This window comes from Dama dama, chromosome 29 (genome assembly GCF_033118175.1).
Source record: "Dama dama isolate Ldn47 chromosome 29, ASM3311817v1, whole genome shotgun sequence".
NCBI lineage: Eukaryota > Metazoa > Chordata > Mammalia > Artiodactyla > Cervidae > Dama > Dama dama.
The window spans coordinates 48,746,864-48,764,492 of NC_083709.1; the positions used below are offsets into that span (position 1 = coordinate 48,746,864).

Sequence of the window (17,629 nt, forward strand, 5' to 3'; positions counted from 1 at the left end):
TTTACATGGGGGCGGGGCCTCTCTCCAAAGAGGCTTCTTCCCCAGCTGTAGCTGGTTGTCTCACAAGGTGTCTGGAATCGTCCTCAACAGCCCCTCTCCTGGGTTAGCCGTTACCGTTTCCCGCTCTGAGGCTTCTTGGCACAATGCAGGCTGCTGCGACTGGTAGCTCTCGTTTCACAGAAAATATCCCTCGCGCCACGGCCCTAAATTCGTCCTCCAGCCTTGCCAGGGCGTGTAGTACCGTACCTCCGAGGAGACTCTGGGGCTAACTTCAGCCCCTGCCAAACCTAGCGCATCTCTTTGGAATTCTTTCTCGGAAACCTGCCCTCGCTCCCCCCCGCTAACTCGGTTCGGGGGTTGTCCGTCACGGAACTGAGCCCGCCCCTTCCGGCTGCTTGCCGGCCCGCCTCCTCCTCTCTTCCCTCCCCCACCCCTCCCCGTGCGAGTGTCTCCCTCTCCCTCTCGCTCCCTCTCTCTTCTCCCTCTCTCTCTCTTTTGTGAGTTATAGCAACCGTTGCCTTGTGAATCAAGCGCCATAGTCACCGTAGTCCTGGCGACTGTTACCCATCAACAACAACTACTCCTCTCCTCCTCCTCCTCCTCCTCCTCTTCCTCCTCCCCACCACCACCATCTCCATCACCCACCAACAACACCACAATAATCCACAGCCAAGGTGAATATTCTTCGGTCTCTACATGTGTGTGGGAGCGTGTGGATGCGTGTGAACGCTTGTGTCCGTGCGTGTGTGTGTCCGTGCGTGTGCGAGCCGAGTGTGGCTGTGCGGGGGTCTCACTTCTGACACCGGGGCTGCAGCTGCGGCGCCGCTGCCGAGGGGCTCGGTCCCCCGGGCTTGTTTACAATGGACCGTGCGCGCCGCGGCTGGGTCGGGGGTGTGGGCACCGCGCCGCCCGCCCGCCGGCCCTGGCCCTCCGCGGCCGCGCTTCAGGGATGGAGCGGGAGCTCGGGGGGCTGCGAGCGGAGCGGGAGAGGGAGCCACAGTTCTGCGCTGCGGACGGTGGAGCTCTCCCCTAGGTCTGGGGCTGAGGAGGAGGGCCAGGTGAAGAGAGAAGGATTCCCCCCCCCCCCCTTTCTTTCTTTAATTTTCTTGTTTTACAAAGCTGCTTGGTTCCTGCTTCTTCCAAAACCGAAATAGACGACAGTGTGCAAGGGGGGACCCAAGAGGTGGTGTTTTGTTGTTGTTGTTCACTTGTGGGGCCTTGTTACGGGTTTTGTTGTTTTTATCCTTATACAACGGTGAACTTTTCTCACCGCCTATTCCCTTCATTTTTGCCCCTCTTTGCCTTGTGCTAAATGAGCTGCTCTTTTACCATCATCATCAGCTGCATGGTTTTCTTTTTTCTTTTAAAACTGTGTTTTCTTTGTGCTGCAAACAGTCTTAATATCCTTTGAGCACTCTTCCCTCCCCCCTTTCTTTTACCCCCACACCCCTTGCACACACACTGGAACCAGGGGCTTCTTGGCTGGGTTCTTTGCTGCACTGGGAAGATCTTTTTTTTTTTTAAAGTCTCTCTCCTCTCTCTTTCTCTCTTGGTGTGTGTGTGTGTGTGTGAGTGTGAGATTTAAACCGGATGCCGGGCATCTGTGATACTTGGTTAGTAGTTATTGACAGTGCTTTATCCCTTCATGTGGAGATGGGAGGGGTACTAGTGAGGTTCCATTTCACTTTGATGAACCTCCTTCCCCACAGTGGAGTGTTAACGATTTTCATTGTGGTTATGAGACTGTGTGTTACACACAGGGAAAGGACAGAAGGAAGCTTTGTGAGAACTGTTTACAGTGTTATTTGCGACAGTTATGGTACTTCTAAAGAGTTTCTTTCTTTCTTTTTTTTCCTTCATCTTCTCTGTTCGTTTTCCTTTGAGAGTTGAAATTGAAGTCAAGTTGTTCATAAAGAATGTATGAAGCTTCTCAACTTGAAACGTGTGTATATTTCACTTTCTTTGTGGTTAAGATCTAGGCATGTGTGTACTTAACAGTCTTTTTAATATTAGTTTTTTGGTTTTCTTTGGACAGTGACTTAAACCTGCTGAAGAGAGAGAACTTTTTCTTTTTTAGGTCTTTCCTTCAAAATTCTATTTTTCTCTGTACATTTGAATATTTGTCAGTCCTCAAGTTATAGGCTCTTAGATACAGGTAGCCCAGTTTTAGAGATCCTGTAAATTTGTTCATTTTTCAGCGCAATGTTTAATTATTAGATCATGAGTAAAGAGTTTGATAGTGTGTGCTAAAACATATGTAATGTACTATTTTATTTGCACATACTGAAGTTTCCAAATTGGAATTTTTAAATACTTACTTAGTCTTTTTTTCTAACAGCAAACCATATATTGATTTGCCCGGCAGAACAGACCGTGGATAATGTGACAGTATTAATTATTCTTGAGATTGTCCATGAGCAGGTTGGGTAATTGTAATGCAATTTAAGGCTAATACTTTGTAAAATAAGAGTTAAGGTTTAAAAACTTTTCTTTTTTAAAATTAATTTCCTTGTGGTTGGTATTTTAAATGAAGATGATGTTGGTTCTGAACGAAGACTTTCTCAGAGCACTCAAATTTCTTTATATTTGTCGCCCCCTCCCCAACCTAGGTTTCATGCAAATTTCTAATACTAACCTGTATTTTTTTTCTGTTCAGGTGAGTGTCAAATGCCTGAACACTTTTGGATGGTGAAGTTCCTGGGTCCTTATAAACTGAAGTTAATAGGAGTTTTACTGTCTTGAGACAGTTTCAGACTTTATGCCATTTACATAATACATTTTCAGTCGAGTAGATTATATGCTATAATTTTATAGTTTAATGTTTTTATTAGCAGTGTCCAAGACCTTTTTTGAGGTATTTCACTCATTACGACTATCTCAGGTTTTCTCTAAGTTAGATTTTCATTCACGAGGTGTTTTGAGAGCAGAACTTAATTTGAATTCTATTACTTATCTGTTATTAAAAGCACATATGTGATATAAAAGTTGCTGCTAGAGATGCCTTGAACTCAGGTGTGTCAACGTTATTCATATGGATCAAGTAAATAATAGCCAGAAATACTAACAAAGGATAAATTTTTAAATTTAACATACCGATAAATAGTGGTAACACTTAAATTTTTTTTTCCTGTGATATTTTTCCTAGGAGAGACTATATTATGTGTTGGTATTCTTTTGTGTTTCTATTAGACTAAAAAAAAACACTGATGTGTCCAAACTTGAAAGCTAAAATTATTAAATAGGAGTTACTTGTAACTTATTTTGAATAGCTGAATATTTGTGATTCATTATATGTCATGATGTCTGTCTCAGCCTTTTTATATTGTTGTGCCTATTGCATTAAATGGTATAGGCATATTTCTGTAGTATATTTAAGTGTATAACAGTAAACTAAAATACACTTCTCAAATGCATCATTCTACAGTGTTTTCATTATATGGGATGATTATGCTAATTTAAAAAATAGTATATTATTCCTCCATATTCAAATACTCTTGTACTCAAGAGGTTTATAGTTAATAAGTTTAGGATATGCAAAAAACTTAGAGTTTATGAATTTAATATATGTTAACCCTAAACAATATTTTTTATAGAAGCATTTAATGGTTAAAGGTATTGCTATTAAAAAATAGGAATTAAAACATGAATTCTGAATCAAAGATTTAATCTTTTATTTAAATGATACATGTTACAGTTTGATAACATGTTTCATTGTTCTTCAGAAGGTTGATGTTTTATGTACTCTCTAAACTGTCAACTGAAGAAATCAGTGGGTGGAGTTTGATTTTACATCTCAGAGTTTTTAGTAAGTATGTGTGTATGTGTGTGTGTGTATTTAAAAGAGAAGATAGAGTATCAGATATGTAGGAAGAGTTTAAAAAAACTTTTCTGAAAGGTGTAGTAAGAATGTTACTTTTTTTTTTTTTTGGTACCTCTAGTGAGTATGTTACAAGAAATGAGAATACCAAACAAAGCTCTTCAAATTACAGTCTTCAAAGACATAAACCTTTACATTAGGAAAATGTGCTAGGTTTTTTGTTTTTTTGTTTTTTTTTTTTTGCTTGCTTGCTTTGTTTTTATGCTGAGCATTAGCCTGAAAATCCTCTACATCTAGTTACTTTAAAAATAAACAACTTAGTTTCCCTAATGGAAATATTTGTCTTTACTCTTTGGTATAGAATCCCAGTGGCTGTTGGAAAACAGATTTTAAATTCCTCTCTGTTCACAGGTGCATAGTGTTCCCATATTTTGGAAATCTAAGATTAAATGGATTTAACTAAATCTAGCTTTGTTAGGGACAGATGGCTCTTTTAAACAGGTGTCACTTTCATTTCTAGTGCATTGTGTTGGGACTTCCAGTGGTTCACAAACGAGCTGTCTAAAGCAGGTGGCATCCTTTGCTTTTGTTCTTAGTAAAATATACTTTTGGAGTTAATTATTTTCCTAGGAAGAGTTATTTTTCTTTTTAAAGTAAAGTTTTGAACTTTTCAAATTAAGATTCCTAATTTAACTAACATAACTTTTATTTTTGAATATTATTCTGATTTTGAGCTGTGTAAGCTGCAGGTCCTTTCAGAAAACACTTCAAATTCTTTTAAACAGTGATAAATTGCATTTGAATCCAGAAAAAATACTCAGGAGCATTTCACACAGTCAGTTTATCTGAAGCAGAAAGCCAGGGCAGATTTGAATAAAGTGAAATTAGGTAACAAAGTTAACTTTTGCTGTCCCATACTTGAATGTTTTTTTGGCAGCATTATTTTAATTTAAATATTAAGTGTTGAGAACTGGTGTTGTTTTGTTGGTTATTTTAAATATTATCAAGTGAAAACATTTTCCTGACGTACTTTGATTGTTACTATAAAGATTTTAGTGCTCTTTTTTAAGTGAAAATTGTTTTTAAGCATTAATGTTTAAAAATATGTACATAAATAAATAAAAGAGTATCAACCTATTGATTCTTAAAGTTCATTTTTACTTGAATTCTATCCTTTTTTTTGGTGGAAATTTTATACATCTTAACAACAGATGCACCAGAGGGTGCTATGCTGTTTGCAACAAGAGATTATTATCACAAAGAATGTGATCTGATTAGAACTTTTATTTAAAGAAAAAATTTAATTACATATGCATTCAAGCATATAATAGCCTTATTTCTTTGGAGTTTAAATTTAATATACTGTCTTAATTGGCAGTTTTTTATCAAAGCCTGCCTCTCTGAACTAATGTATATTAGCATAGCATAAAACAGTATCAAGATTGATATCTTTGGTATCATCTGAATGTCAGCATTTGTCCTATATGCACATACATTTATCATCGTCTTATGAAGGTATTTTAATTTGTATCTAAAAAAATTAGCTAACTTGAGAATCATACTGTTTTGGCAGTGTAGCTTTGTACTCTGTAAATTGGTTATTGTTGCACCTATCAATATACTGTATGTCTTTATAACATTTATATATGGCATTATTAGTGGTGTGCTTTTTATCATATCTAAAAAAAGCCATTTCAAAAGTATAAATTGTAATAATAGTTATCAGGCTAACTAAGTCAACAGCAATAAGAATAGAAATTGTCTGGAGAATTTGGTCCCTACTTCATGTTGTTAGAATAGTCTGATTTGAATATTTAACTTGGCTTTATTATCTGAAAAGTTTTAGATTCTCTGCTTTACTCTGTGCCTTATGCTTCTAAACTGGAAGTGACCATGTATTACTTTATGTGTCTGAATATTTGTCCAGCAAGGTTTTTTAGGAGAACACTTGAATCCAGTCTTTGGGGTTCTTGCATCATTGACTTTACTTCTTCCACAGTACATATACATGTAAGGTAAATACTGAAGCAGTAGTTGTCAGTGTTTTCCTCAAGTAAGCTTAGAAAGGCACGGTTATATCAAGTCAGCTTTTCTCCAGATGATGGATTTATGTGTACTGTAGTTCCACATTTATTACAATCAGCAAAATGTGATTTTTTTTTTAAAGTACCTTTATAAGACATAGTATTTCATGTGTTGGAATGCCAGAGACTCCAAAACATCAATAGAGAATAACAATGTTTTAAAGTATTAGTCTTGTTAAAATAGGTTAGGAATTTCTCCTTAAAAATATGGTCCTACTAATTCATTAACAGAATTGGTTAATGAATAAATTATTAAATTGGCATAACCAATTTTTGCTGCTGAAAATTTAAAGTATTATGACATTGTTTCAGAACCTTTATATTTGATGTTTTATATTTCATATCAAACTATAAGACATATTTCATGAAAAATCAGTTAAAAAGTTGGAATGTAGTTAGAGTATCAAATAGGTGTATGTTTTGTTTTTTAAATAGATTGAGGATAAATATATTGGTTAAAAACACAAGGCTTTGGATGCAGATTTCAGATAATCTTATCAGCTATGGAACCTTGGACAGGTTATTTCCTTTCCTTTGGCCTCAGTTTTCTCATCTCAAAAATGGATCAGTCTTAGCCTGCCTTACAGAGTTTTGTGACGAGTAAAGGAGCTAATTCTTGTAATGTGCTTTGCTCAGTACTAGACACAGAATATATGCCCAGGGGCTCGGTGGTAAAGAACCTGTCTGCCAGTGCAAGAGACACAGGAGATGTGGGTTCGATCCCTGGGTCAGGAGGATCCCCTGGAGGAGGAAATGGCACCCCACTCCAGTATTCTTGCCTGGGAAATCCCATGGACAGAGAATCCTGTTGGGCTGCAGTCCATGGGGATGCAAAGAGTTGGACACGATTTGGCAACTGAGCATGCAGGCATCCATGCACACACATGTTCAGTACATGTTGGCTCTTATGGAATACTGAGAAAATACCCAGTCTAAAATTTCTGCTATCTAAGAATTCTTTGAATATGCTATTGGGTCCTAAGTTTTGAAAGATTTTGCTCACTGATCTACATATTAAATAATTATTCCCTTTCCCTCCTTTTAAAAATAAATCAAAGAGACCGAAGCGATCAACTGTAGGCTTGGATCACCATTTAATAACCAGTCTTGGTGTTACACTGAATTAATAGGGTGCTGGGGCTTCCCAGCTGGTGCAGTGGTGAGGAATCTTCCTGCCAGTGCTGGAGATGCTGAAGACTCAGGTTCGATCCCTGGGTTGGGAATACCCCTTGAAGGAGGAAATGGCAACCCATCCCAGTATTCTTGCCTGTAAAATACCATGGACAGAGGAGCCTGGTGGGCTAAAGTCCATGGGGTTGCAAAGAGTCAGACCCCAGTGAGTGACTGAGCACACACAATAGGGTGCTAGCCCAAAGTTATCTTTTAGTTTTAGTTTTCTACAGCCTTATTATAATGGATTCTTTTGATGTTGGATACCTTTTCTGGTCTAAAGATCTCAGACTGAGAACTAATGGTGTAACACTTCATAAACTCTTACACTTCCCATTGTCCAATTTATATTTTCCTTTTCACATCTATTATACGTGAATTCATTTGAAAGCATTTTGAGCCCTACTTATATAAAATGCAGTCATTAGTATATAATAATGACAATAGTTGTATAAGGATGAGTTCATCAAGGGGTTATTCCCATTTATAATGCACTGCTTAGAATTGTTATTGTAACAACGGTAGAAAAGTGTGTGAGGTCACCATTTATATACCTTTACAATAAGTAATTTTAGAAGAGTTTGCCAACCCCAATCTTGCGGTATAAAGTAACCTTGAGAGTGTTATTTGGTAAAACATATAATATGAAATTATAGAGGAAAAATAACACCTTTGGTTTCCTTTGTTAGGGCATTAAAGATGTTGAAAGAATCATTTTAGTTGACTGCTATATCTAAAGTTACTGTTCAGTTAAGTTTGCTATGTTTCTATTTTTCTAAGCACTTTGACTAAGAATGAAATGTTTTTCTCATTTTGGAGTGATCTAAATAACCCTGATCTTTCTCAAAGTGGAAATATGATTTGTCCATTACATTTGAAAATTTACCTGATACTGTGTGTCATCATTTTTGCTGAAGTATCATATACTGTACAGGCTTTTTGCCTGTCACCCTCATCTTACCTACTTCCATCCTTCCACTCCTGTTCAGTGTTCAGTTTTCAATTAAGTATATGACTCTTTTACATTATTTTTATAGATAATTAATCCCAACTTATAAAGTAGGTAGACTCAGCTCAGCTGTCTCTGCTTCCTTTCACCAGTGAATCTAATACATTTTCAAGGGAACTTTTGGAAAAAGGCTGGGAAATGTGACTTAGATGGCAAGATAATATATCTTTCTTACCAGTTTCATTCATTTATTATCTTTGTAAACTTTGTCCTCTTGAACAAATTCATATCCTTGTTCCACTAATGATGTAGCCTGAGCATAATTATGCTCCACAAGTATTTCTTCCTAGTCCCGGCTATGTACTGGCCTCTGGCTAAGCACTTCTGGTTGAATCTCTAGTCTAGTCCCAAAATACCTTGTTTGCATAGTCACATGTGCCTGCCCATTGCTGACTTTTAACTCCTGTATTCTTCTTTCTCTGCTTTCATTAGAAGCTGTAATTTGTTGTTGTTAGTCACTAAATCTTGTCTGACTCTTTTGTGACCTCATGAACTGTAGCCTGCCAGGCTCCTGTGTCCATGGGATTTCCCAGGCAAGAATACTGGAATGGATTGCTATTTCCTTCTCCAAGGGATCTTTCTGACCCAGAGATTGAACCTGTATCTCCTGCATTGCGGGTGGATTTCTTTACTGCTGAGCCACCAGGGAAGTCGGTCAGAAGCTGTAATAACCAGTCAGTATTGCTTGCCTTGACCTCACAGTACCTGGTTGAGATTATGAGAGGTCTTCCTGTTTAGGCAGAAATGGTCAAGGGGTAATAGGAGCTAAGAGTGAGACAGTTTGCATGAAAATGAAAGTACATTGGTTGGAGAGAGGAGACAGATACACTGACAGGTGATGTGCAAGAAGAAGATAGGGGAACTAGGCTGAGAAATAAAGGTCTTCAAGCACCAGCCCAAGAACAGTAAAGAGGAGGAAAAAAAGCTTCTGTTCTGATATGCAGCCTGCCACTAAGTGAAAAACCTTCAGCTAGTCACTTAAACCTGCTAGGTCTCAGTTTCTCCATTTCTAAACTGAAACAGCAGTGCTGTGTGATCTCTAAAGCCCTTTCCAGCGCTAATCGTCTATGATTTCATGGTGAGATTGGCGTGGGGAAAAGGGAAACATGCCAATAACATGGAGCCTGGAATCAGTGTTTCCTTTACTGATGGCATTTTGCTTGACCATTGTTTCTTCTGATAAGAACAGCAAAGAAAACCCAGAGCCTGGGTCTACCATAATGGCCATGTCTATGGCACAGTCTCAGAAGCTTCCACTTTTTCAGTGGCCCCTGAGGGGAGCTGTGGCCAAGTGCCCTGATTTCCTCACCCACACAGGAATAAGCCGAGTCTTGCAGCTTGAGCTCCTGCCGAGCCAGCTCCTTTATGTCTGTGTGCCAGACAAGTGTCTGACAGTTGGGGCTCCTGCCTGTTGCTCACCAATGAGATATTTAAAACAGGACATGATCTCCCAACTCTGTGGATAGCCAAATTGACAGGGAAAGTGGGGGCATGGAAGATAAGCTCTCTCTGCAAGCTTTGTTCACTCTTATTAGAAGCGGTAAAAATTAATTTAGTTTCTGTTGGTCTCATTTTTCAACACTTCTTCCCCAGTTCCTAAAGCCTTGACTTTTTTCTTCCCTTCATACTATTCAGCTACTTTTGAGAAGAGCTAAAATCCTGTCAAGGAGTCTGAGTAAGTTCTCAGGGCCTCTTGACTGCTTTGGGGCCGTGCTGTGGGATGCATTGGCAATCATTGTTGCTTTTTGCTTTCTGAATATTGTTTATACTTGGATATGCATTTTTTAAATTCAGGTTTTTTGGCAGAGAAATTATGTCTTTTGGTCAAGAAGTATGCATTTTCATAACTTAAAAAAAATCTTTGTTGGAATATGGTTGACTTACAATGTTGTGTTAGTTCCAAGTGTATAGCAAGATGAGTCAGTTATACCCATATGTATATCCACTCTTTCTTAGATTCTTTTTCATAGAGGTCATTACAGGGTGTTGAGTAGAGTTCCCTGTGCCGTACGGTAGGCCCTTATTCGTTATCTGTTTTATATATAGTAGTGTGTATATGTCAGCCCCAATCTCCCAGTTTATCCCTTCCTTCCCCTTTCCCTCTTGGTAACCATAAGTTTTGTTTTCTACATCAGTGACTGTGTTTCTGCTTTGTAAATAAGTTAATTTATACTACCTTTTAGATACCAAATACGATATTTGTCTTTCTCTTTCTGATTTACTTCACTCAGTACTTTATTTGGCAAGTGCACTTACAAGATTTTAGAGGATTTTTCATTTGTTCATTAATATAAGTCTTACGTTCTGCTCTATCTTACCTCTCCTACCAGTTTAATAAGGGATATATGAAAGATTAACAGATTTTAATCATTACTTTTAATACTTGAATGCTATTTTTTATTGATTAATAGAAATGTATTCAAGTTTCTGAATTACAGATCTGCATGCTTGATGGCTTCAAACATTTCAGTATAAAACTATCATCCTTAAAAATGCATCTGGCCCTCTCAGTCTCAATCAGCATAGTTTATCTTAACATGCAATTAGAAACCCTTTGCTTCTCAGTTAAATTTGTTTCTTCCATGCTTTAGTTGTGGGGGTGGTGAGGGAGGCTGCTGGAGCAGGGCAGGAAGAAAGAGATACATGTAGAAATTATATCCTGTTTCCATGATTGAGTATTAGTGCTTTGCATACTCTATCCAGTTGGTTTTCTGGACTGTGAAGTTTTGGTGTAAATAAAGATTCGTGTGGGGATTGCAAGGCATGTGGGGTGGGGTGGGGAACAGAAATGACTTAGGTGACCCAGTATTTCTTTCAGATCTGTTTCCTTTCCTGTGTTGTAGTATTAATCAGGGTATGTACACTTTTGGAGGATAGGCATTTTATCATTTCATATTTGTGTGATTCCTTTTCTCCTAAAATACTTGACTGTATCTTTTTATGTATGTTGTATATACAACACCCTTTGTATCTTGGTATGCAGTAATATCTTTCTCTTTTAAAGAGTCTATATTGTGATTTAGTCATGCACAGATTTAGAAAGGTAGGAGTAAGTAGTGAGAAAATGTAGTTTCTGTGCTAGATAACAGAAATGATTCCTTAAATTCACCTCTCTACATTTTTCTTTGATAGATTGTTTTGTGGATATATTTTTTTGCAATAAAGTCTAGATTTTTCCTCTATTCCTACTGAGGCTTACATTTTAAATGAACCAAAGAGTGTAGTCTGTCACATCAGGCTTTCACTGATTGGCATCTGATTATATCTGATAACAATCTTGGAGATGAGTTTTAATGAAGTGTCAGCATAAGAGTCATTAAAAAAATACATGAAAAGATATTATATTAGTGATCTTAAAATCACTTTTACATCTTAAATATACCATATGCGTATTTTGATGTGCCGTGATGAAAACCCAACATGAAATATTAATACACAGACACCAGATTTTTGATCATGTAACATGATCACATTATATGCTTTTAAAGGACATTTTAAAACATGATATTTTGTTTAACAAGTCATATTTCTAAGGTGTACTTTCATTAAGAAAACTGGATTTTAGCTTATATGTAGTGTTTTGTGTATATGTATATGTTTGTGTATAGACCTTTAGAAAATCATTTTAATTGGTACTTCAGAACTTCAGTCAACACTGTTTTTGCCCACTGGTTTTTGTATTTTGCATATCTTGGAACAACATTAGTGTTATTTTCTTGAAGCAGAGAAAATTAGGGGACTTTGTGGCTTAAGTTCTTTGAATGACCTTTCTGTGAATTGGGGAGCAATTTTTAATAGTGCTTCACATTATACAGTGATATTTAAAGGCTACCTTTACTTAACAAAGGCCATGAATGCTGGAATTGAATTGAATTGTTAAAGGCAAAAATTGTAATTCTGATTATAGTAGGTTAAGATAATGTGCTGCTGGATCAACATTTGATCTTTTATTTTCAGAAATCTGCCTAGTTCTGAAATTTGAAGCCTTTTAAATAATGTTGAATGAGTAGAGCTGTGTAATAGATGTGAATTTATATTTCAGCAAAGGTTTGAGAGGTAGATGGTTTGGAAGTGAGGTGGGATTTTATCTTTGAAATTTGGAGGTGATGTATTTTAATATTTTTTGATTGGGTTAGATTTACTTGAGTACTTACTGGTCTTGATAGAAATGCCAGTGACCATGGAATGAAGACGATCAGAGACATTTGTGGGAGGAGGTCATTGTAGTGATCCTGACACGTCGCTCAACCTTCCTTCATGCTGTCCTTGATAAACTTTAAAGTGAAGACATCTCTTTTGTATAATATTAGCCTTTGATATTGTGTTTTTGTTAATTTACATGGCTGCCTGGAGTTTCCCAAACCCTACCACACTCTTGTGTGATGCATTGTCCATGAGCTTTGGAAGCTCCAGCATATGTTTTGGTTTATAAATCTTAGAAAGAATGATAATTGATGACTAGGCATGCCTAGAACAACACCTTAATCTGAAGGAATGGGATAAGATGAGGGTAATTTCGTAATTTCCAATCACATTCTTGGAAAAATTAGACTAGGAATAACGACTAATACAGTATAGAGGATAAGAAGGGTGATATTAGGGGCTACATAGGAAATTCACTTGGCCAGATTAAGCATATTTAGTAATATTACTGCTATCATTAATAACATTATTTCTAATATTTTATTCTAAAATATTCAAGCAGAGACATAAGAAAACTTTGATATGTTAGTCTATAAGCTTGTAGTTTTATATCTTTGTTCTTTAGCTTTATTTTTGAATGAGAAATTAAGGATTTATATCAGTGTGTATTTAGTGCCAGTACGATTTTGGTTAATTTAGGAATCCTGAAATGGCTTGGCTTTCTATTGGGTTTTAAGGAGTATTTTGAAAGAAAAGAGAAAAATTAGGTATTTGATACAAAATTAGATATTCTTGGCTAGGTGGACATATTTTTTAAGATCTGAAATTTTAGAAGGCAGAAATGATCAAGATGATAGACATTAGGAGGGATTAAAAACAAAGGATCGGAGGAGACATTGAAAATGAAATTAGATGAAACCTTGAAACAAAGGTTAAAAATAAGTTGAAATGGATAAATAAAAATATGAATGGTATAATAATTTGTTAGATGAATAATCACTTCTTGGCCTTACTATGATTTTAATAAATAGAGGGGGAGGGGGGATCGGGATGGGGAACACATGTAAATCCATGGCTGATTCATGTCAATGTATGGCAAAAATCACTACAATATTGTAAAGTAATTAGCCTCCAGCTAATAAAAATAAATGAAAAAAAAAAAAAAAACAAATAGAGGAAGCTGAGAAACAAAGTATACATAAGTTTCTTATGAGCACCACATTTGTTTTTTTTTCTGAAATATTTACAATAAGATCTGGGACCTTTGACTGTTATTGTCTGGGACTTCACTATTAATGTATATAGGAAAAGAATTAAATTGAGAAGTTACATCAGATTTTTCTTGTAGTTCTTTTATTGTAACAGTTAAATGTTAGTATAAAGAATTAATATATTCCATTAGAATATCTGATTAGTGTATGTGATATCCAAAGCAGTTAACATTTGGGAAGCCAGTGTATAGTGAAAAACTGTGTACCATAATTGTATATATTCTTAAAACTTTCTTATTTGGAAACTTTAAAAACTAATAGTGGAGAATATAGAATAGCATAGTGAATCCTCATGGGTCTGTCACTCAGACCTAACGATTATTACGTTCTGTTGTTCTTAAAACTGTATAATACAAAATAACAATACAAAATATTGTTTATGCAATATAAACAAAATAACACTTGTTTATTGAAATGAACTTGAATCCCACTTTGTTTTACATTGCTCTGAAGAAGTTTAAGTCAAATGTTAAGCAGATTCAGTGTAGCCTTGAAACCATGGAAACCATGCTTTCATTAATTTAAGACAAAATATTTAAGAGTGTTTGATCTTCTTGTTTCTTCTCAGCAAAGCATTTGTACATCAGGAGGTTTGTTCTCGTTTGTTGGTCAGGTTCTCTGTTTATTAATTGCAGCCTCTCCTGCTTGGAATCTGCCTATCATTACTAAAGGGAACAGGGCACAGCTGCAGTCCTTGTTTGCAGGGCACAGGAAAACAACTGTCTTTATATACACCTGCTAGAGGTGAAAGGGATTCCTGTTTTGCACATCATTCTTTTAACTTGTTTTAGGGTAGATTTGAATGAACTGTTAAGAGCCATTTTGTAAGGTGACAGGGAAGAGAACCATGTATCTTCTGGAATATTCCCTTCAGAGTTAGCTACTCAGTTACTTGGATATAATAGAACATAAAGGAAGAGACATCCATTGGTAAGAGTTAATGTACTGAAAACTTACGACATCATTCAAAGCAATTTAATGTTTTTTTATTGTCTTCAGAGAATGAGGAGAGTCCCTTAGTTTTATTATTTGACTGAAGTCTTGTTGTTTAGTTGCTAAGTCGTGTCTGACTCTTTGTGACCCCATGGAATGTAGCCCACCAGGCCCCTCTCTCCATGGGATTTCCCAGGCAAGAATTCTGGAGTGGGTTGCCATTTCCTTCTCCAGGGGGTCTTCACAACTGAGGGATCGAACTTGCATCTCCTGCATTTCGCAGGTGAATTCTTTACAAGTGAGCCGCTAGGGAAGCCCGTGACTGAAGTCAGGCAGTATAAAAGAAGCTTATTTTCCAATGCTGGAGTCTATTCCCCACGCCAAATCCATTATTCATGTTGAAAATTATTCTGTAATGAGCAGAATAATATGTGTAACAAATAGTGATTAATGTCATTTTGTATGTTGATAAGGGAAAAGAATCAACTATCTTTATATTTTAATGTAATTTAGAAACTAAGCAGTTCCTAATGTGAGAAAAGCATGTTGTTCTCCTTACTCTCTATTGGAGTAACTCCCCAGTAGCAAACAATGTTCTGATTTGAGAGAACACCATGAGAGGAAAATCTTTGTCAAATAATTAACTTCTGTTTTAGAACTTGAACCTGTCTGCATAACAGCTAAGCTTTTGAGTCTGAAGCTAGAGCTTCAGATCGCCTAGAAAGAATGTCTTCCTTTTTCAGAGACCCAACTTCAGCCTTTCTCCCTGTTTCTACTTAACTACTCTATATTCTTCTGCCTCTTCACTATGTCTGGTCAGCACAGCTGACCAAAAGGGGTAGCCAGGATGCTAGCGTAGAGATTAAAGAGGTGAAAAGGTCTGTTGCTAGATTTACACATGCTTCTAGATGGCACAAATAGATTCCAGCAGAGACATAATTAGGATGTTTCATTTTAGAAACAGAATTTTTAAGTTGGAACAGACTGAAGGTTATCTCGTTCAACCCTCCATCCCCCATTTATTTGAAAGAAAATGGAGGTTAAGTGACTTGGAAGTATAACATTTATCAGTGCTGGGGCTCTTGAGCTCCAGAGTCCTCACTCCTTGACCAGTGTTCTCATGGTGTATACTTCTTATGCTGTATACTTACTTTCATTAAAGGCCGGCAACTCAAATGTGCTGCCTTAGATATTCACAGTACTTGCTTATTTTATCTACAAGTCTGAGCTCCATATTTTTCCTAGAAAAAGTAAAGTTTTATAATTCTGTATTCAATTTTGAATATATCTTAATTTATCATGTTATTGTCATTTAGTTGCTAAGTTGTATCTTTTGCGACCTCATGTACTGGAGCCCGCCAGGCTCCTCTGTCCATGGAATTTCCCAGGCAAGAATACTGGGATGGGTTGCGATTCCCTTCAGCAGGGGATCCTCCCTACCCAGAGATCAAACCCGCATTGCAGGTGGATTCTTTACCACTGAGCCACCAGGGAAGCACAGTTTTTGTCATTGTCAACTATAATTTTTGGTATACAGGTCATTATTTAATTGTTTTATTTAAAAATGACATAGAAATGCAATTTAAAATATTTTCCAAGCTCTTAAATAGGCTGTATTCTAAGGGGAAGTACCATATTTGCTTGTTTTTTTTTTTTTTTTATAAAGAAAAATAGCAGATTTTTTATTTTTTTATAAAGAAAAATAGCAGATTTGTAATCTCTATCATTTGTACTTCCACTTTCTTGGGTGTTAGTGGTGTATGTCATAATAACTGTCTTAGTGTACATTATCCTCATACTTGGCATACACCTGTTTACCTACTTGATGAGGTAAGGGTGATTCTAATCATTCTAAAGGTGGTTGTAAAAATTTAATGAATTGTTAATTACAGAAATTGAAATATTTGTTCCTCTAGGTCACTTTTTTGGGGAAAAGTAAAATTACTGGCAGCTGCTATTGGCTATACAAGCTGCGACTTGCCTAGCTGGGATTTAAAGGTGCTGCAGCACTCTTAAGTCAAAGAACCAACAAATGAGAGTGTGAAGGGACTGCCCTGTGTTCCATAGCAACGAGAATCAGTACATGCAGTCATGCTGTTATATGACTTCTTATTTTCTTAATCTGAGTTTTTGGAAGGATCTGTTGTTTACTGATTAATAGTTTGAGACTGTGGCAGGAATAAGTAATTACCAAGATTTTGTCTTATTTTTCTGTGTTTGTGTGTGTGTGTGTTAGATTTGGAAGTAAACCTATGAGGTTAGGCTTGAATTTAGTTTTGGTATCCTGTTTTGTGATAAAGATGAACAATTTGAGCACTAACCCTGTTGATTATTTGAAACAATCCACCTAAGAGAGATTGAGAAATTGACAAAAAAACTGAACTTTCTAGCAGTAACCTGATGCTCTTACCAGCTTTCTTTGTGGCACCAAATCTTAAAGGATGCATTTATATAAAACAGGAGTAGGTTTCCTATGGGGGAGAACCATTTGTCATTTGCTCTTAACAAGGTAAATCTCTGTGGACAAACGTTTCTTGTAAAACTGTTCCCCTTGGATTTCTTTTCTCCTTCAATAAAAAAGGAGCTATGATAAACAAAGATATGATGAAATAGTAGTTAGCTCTTGCATTTTTGCCTAGAAGTTACTCATTCTTAATCTTTATGGTTTTATTTTTTTAATTTAATGAGAATTAAGAATCAGGATACAGTGCATTAAATCAACTTTGTGTTAACTGAAGAAAAGGGGTTTTGTTTTTGAGTGATGGGGGCGGGGGGCGTCTCAATCATTTACGTTTAGACTTAACTATATTCCTGATTTGCCAGCATATACCTACTGGCCCACAAAATGGAACAGAAAATACAAATTATTCAGATTTAAAAGAATGCTAATTACTTGAAAGTCTCATTGAGGTTTGAATATAGAGTTACCAGTTACTAAATATTAGACTGCTGGATTTGTTGGATATAAAAGGGAAGAATCTGAAACATGGTGTGTGGTCTTAATAGCTTATGAATTTATAATCTGGCTAATTTTTATTTTTTTATTTTTATTTATTTTTTTTTTTTTTCTTGTCTACAGACATTTTATTTTGGTGCCTCCCCCCCATTATTTATGAAATAACCTTTTCAAACAGGATTTTCTTTTTTTTTTTTTTTTTTTTTCTGTTTTTTTTATTATTATTTTTTTTTCCCAGTGGGTTTT

General features: G+C 36.4%; 1 protein-coding gene across 1 annotated transcript in view; it reads left to right on the plus strand.

Moving 5' to 3' along the window:
- Positions 1-441: 441 nt before the first annotated feature.
- The window catches only part of RFX3 (regulatory factor X3), a 308,381-nt gene continuing 291,193 nt past the window's right edge, over positions 442-17,629 (plus strand). The window contains exons 1-2 of the mRNA XM_061132931.1: positions 442-674; positions 1,885-1,942. Coding sequence (XP_060988914.1) covers positions 1,921-1,942 — 22 coding nt within the window. The 5' untranslated portion in view covers positions 442-674; positions 1,885-1,920. The remainder of the gene's footprint in view (positions 675-1,884; positions 1,943-17,629) is intronic.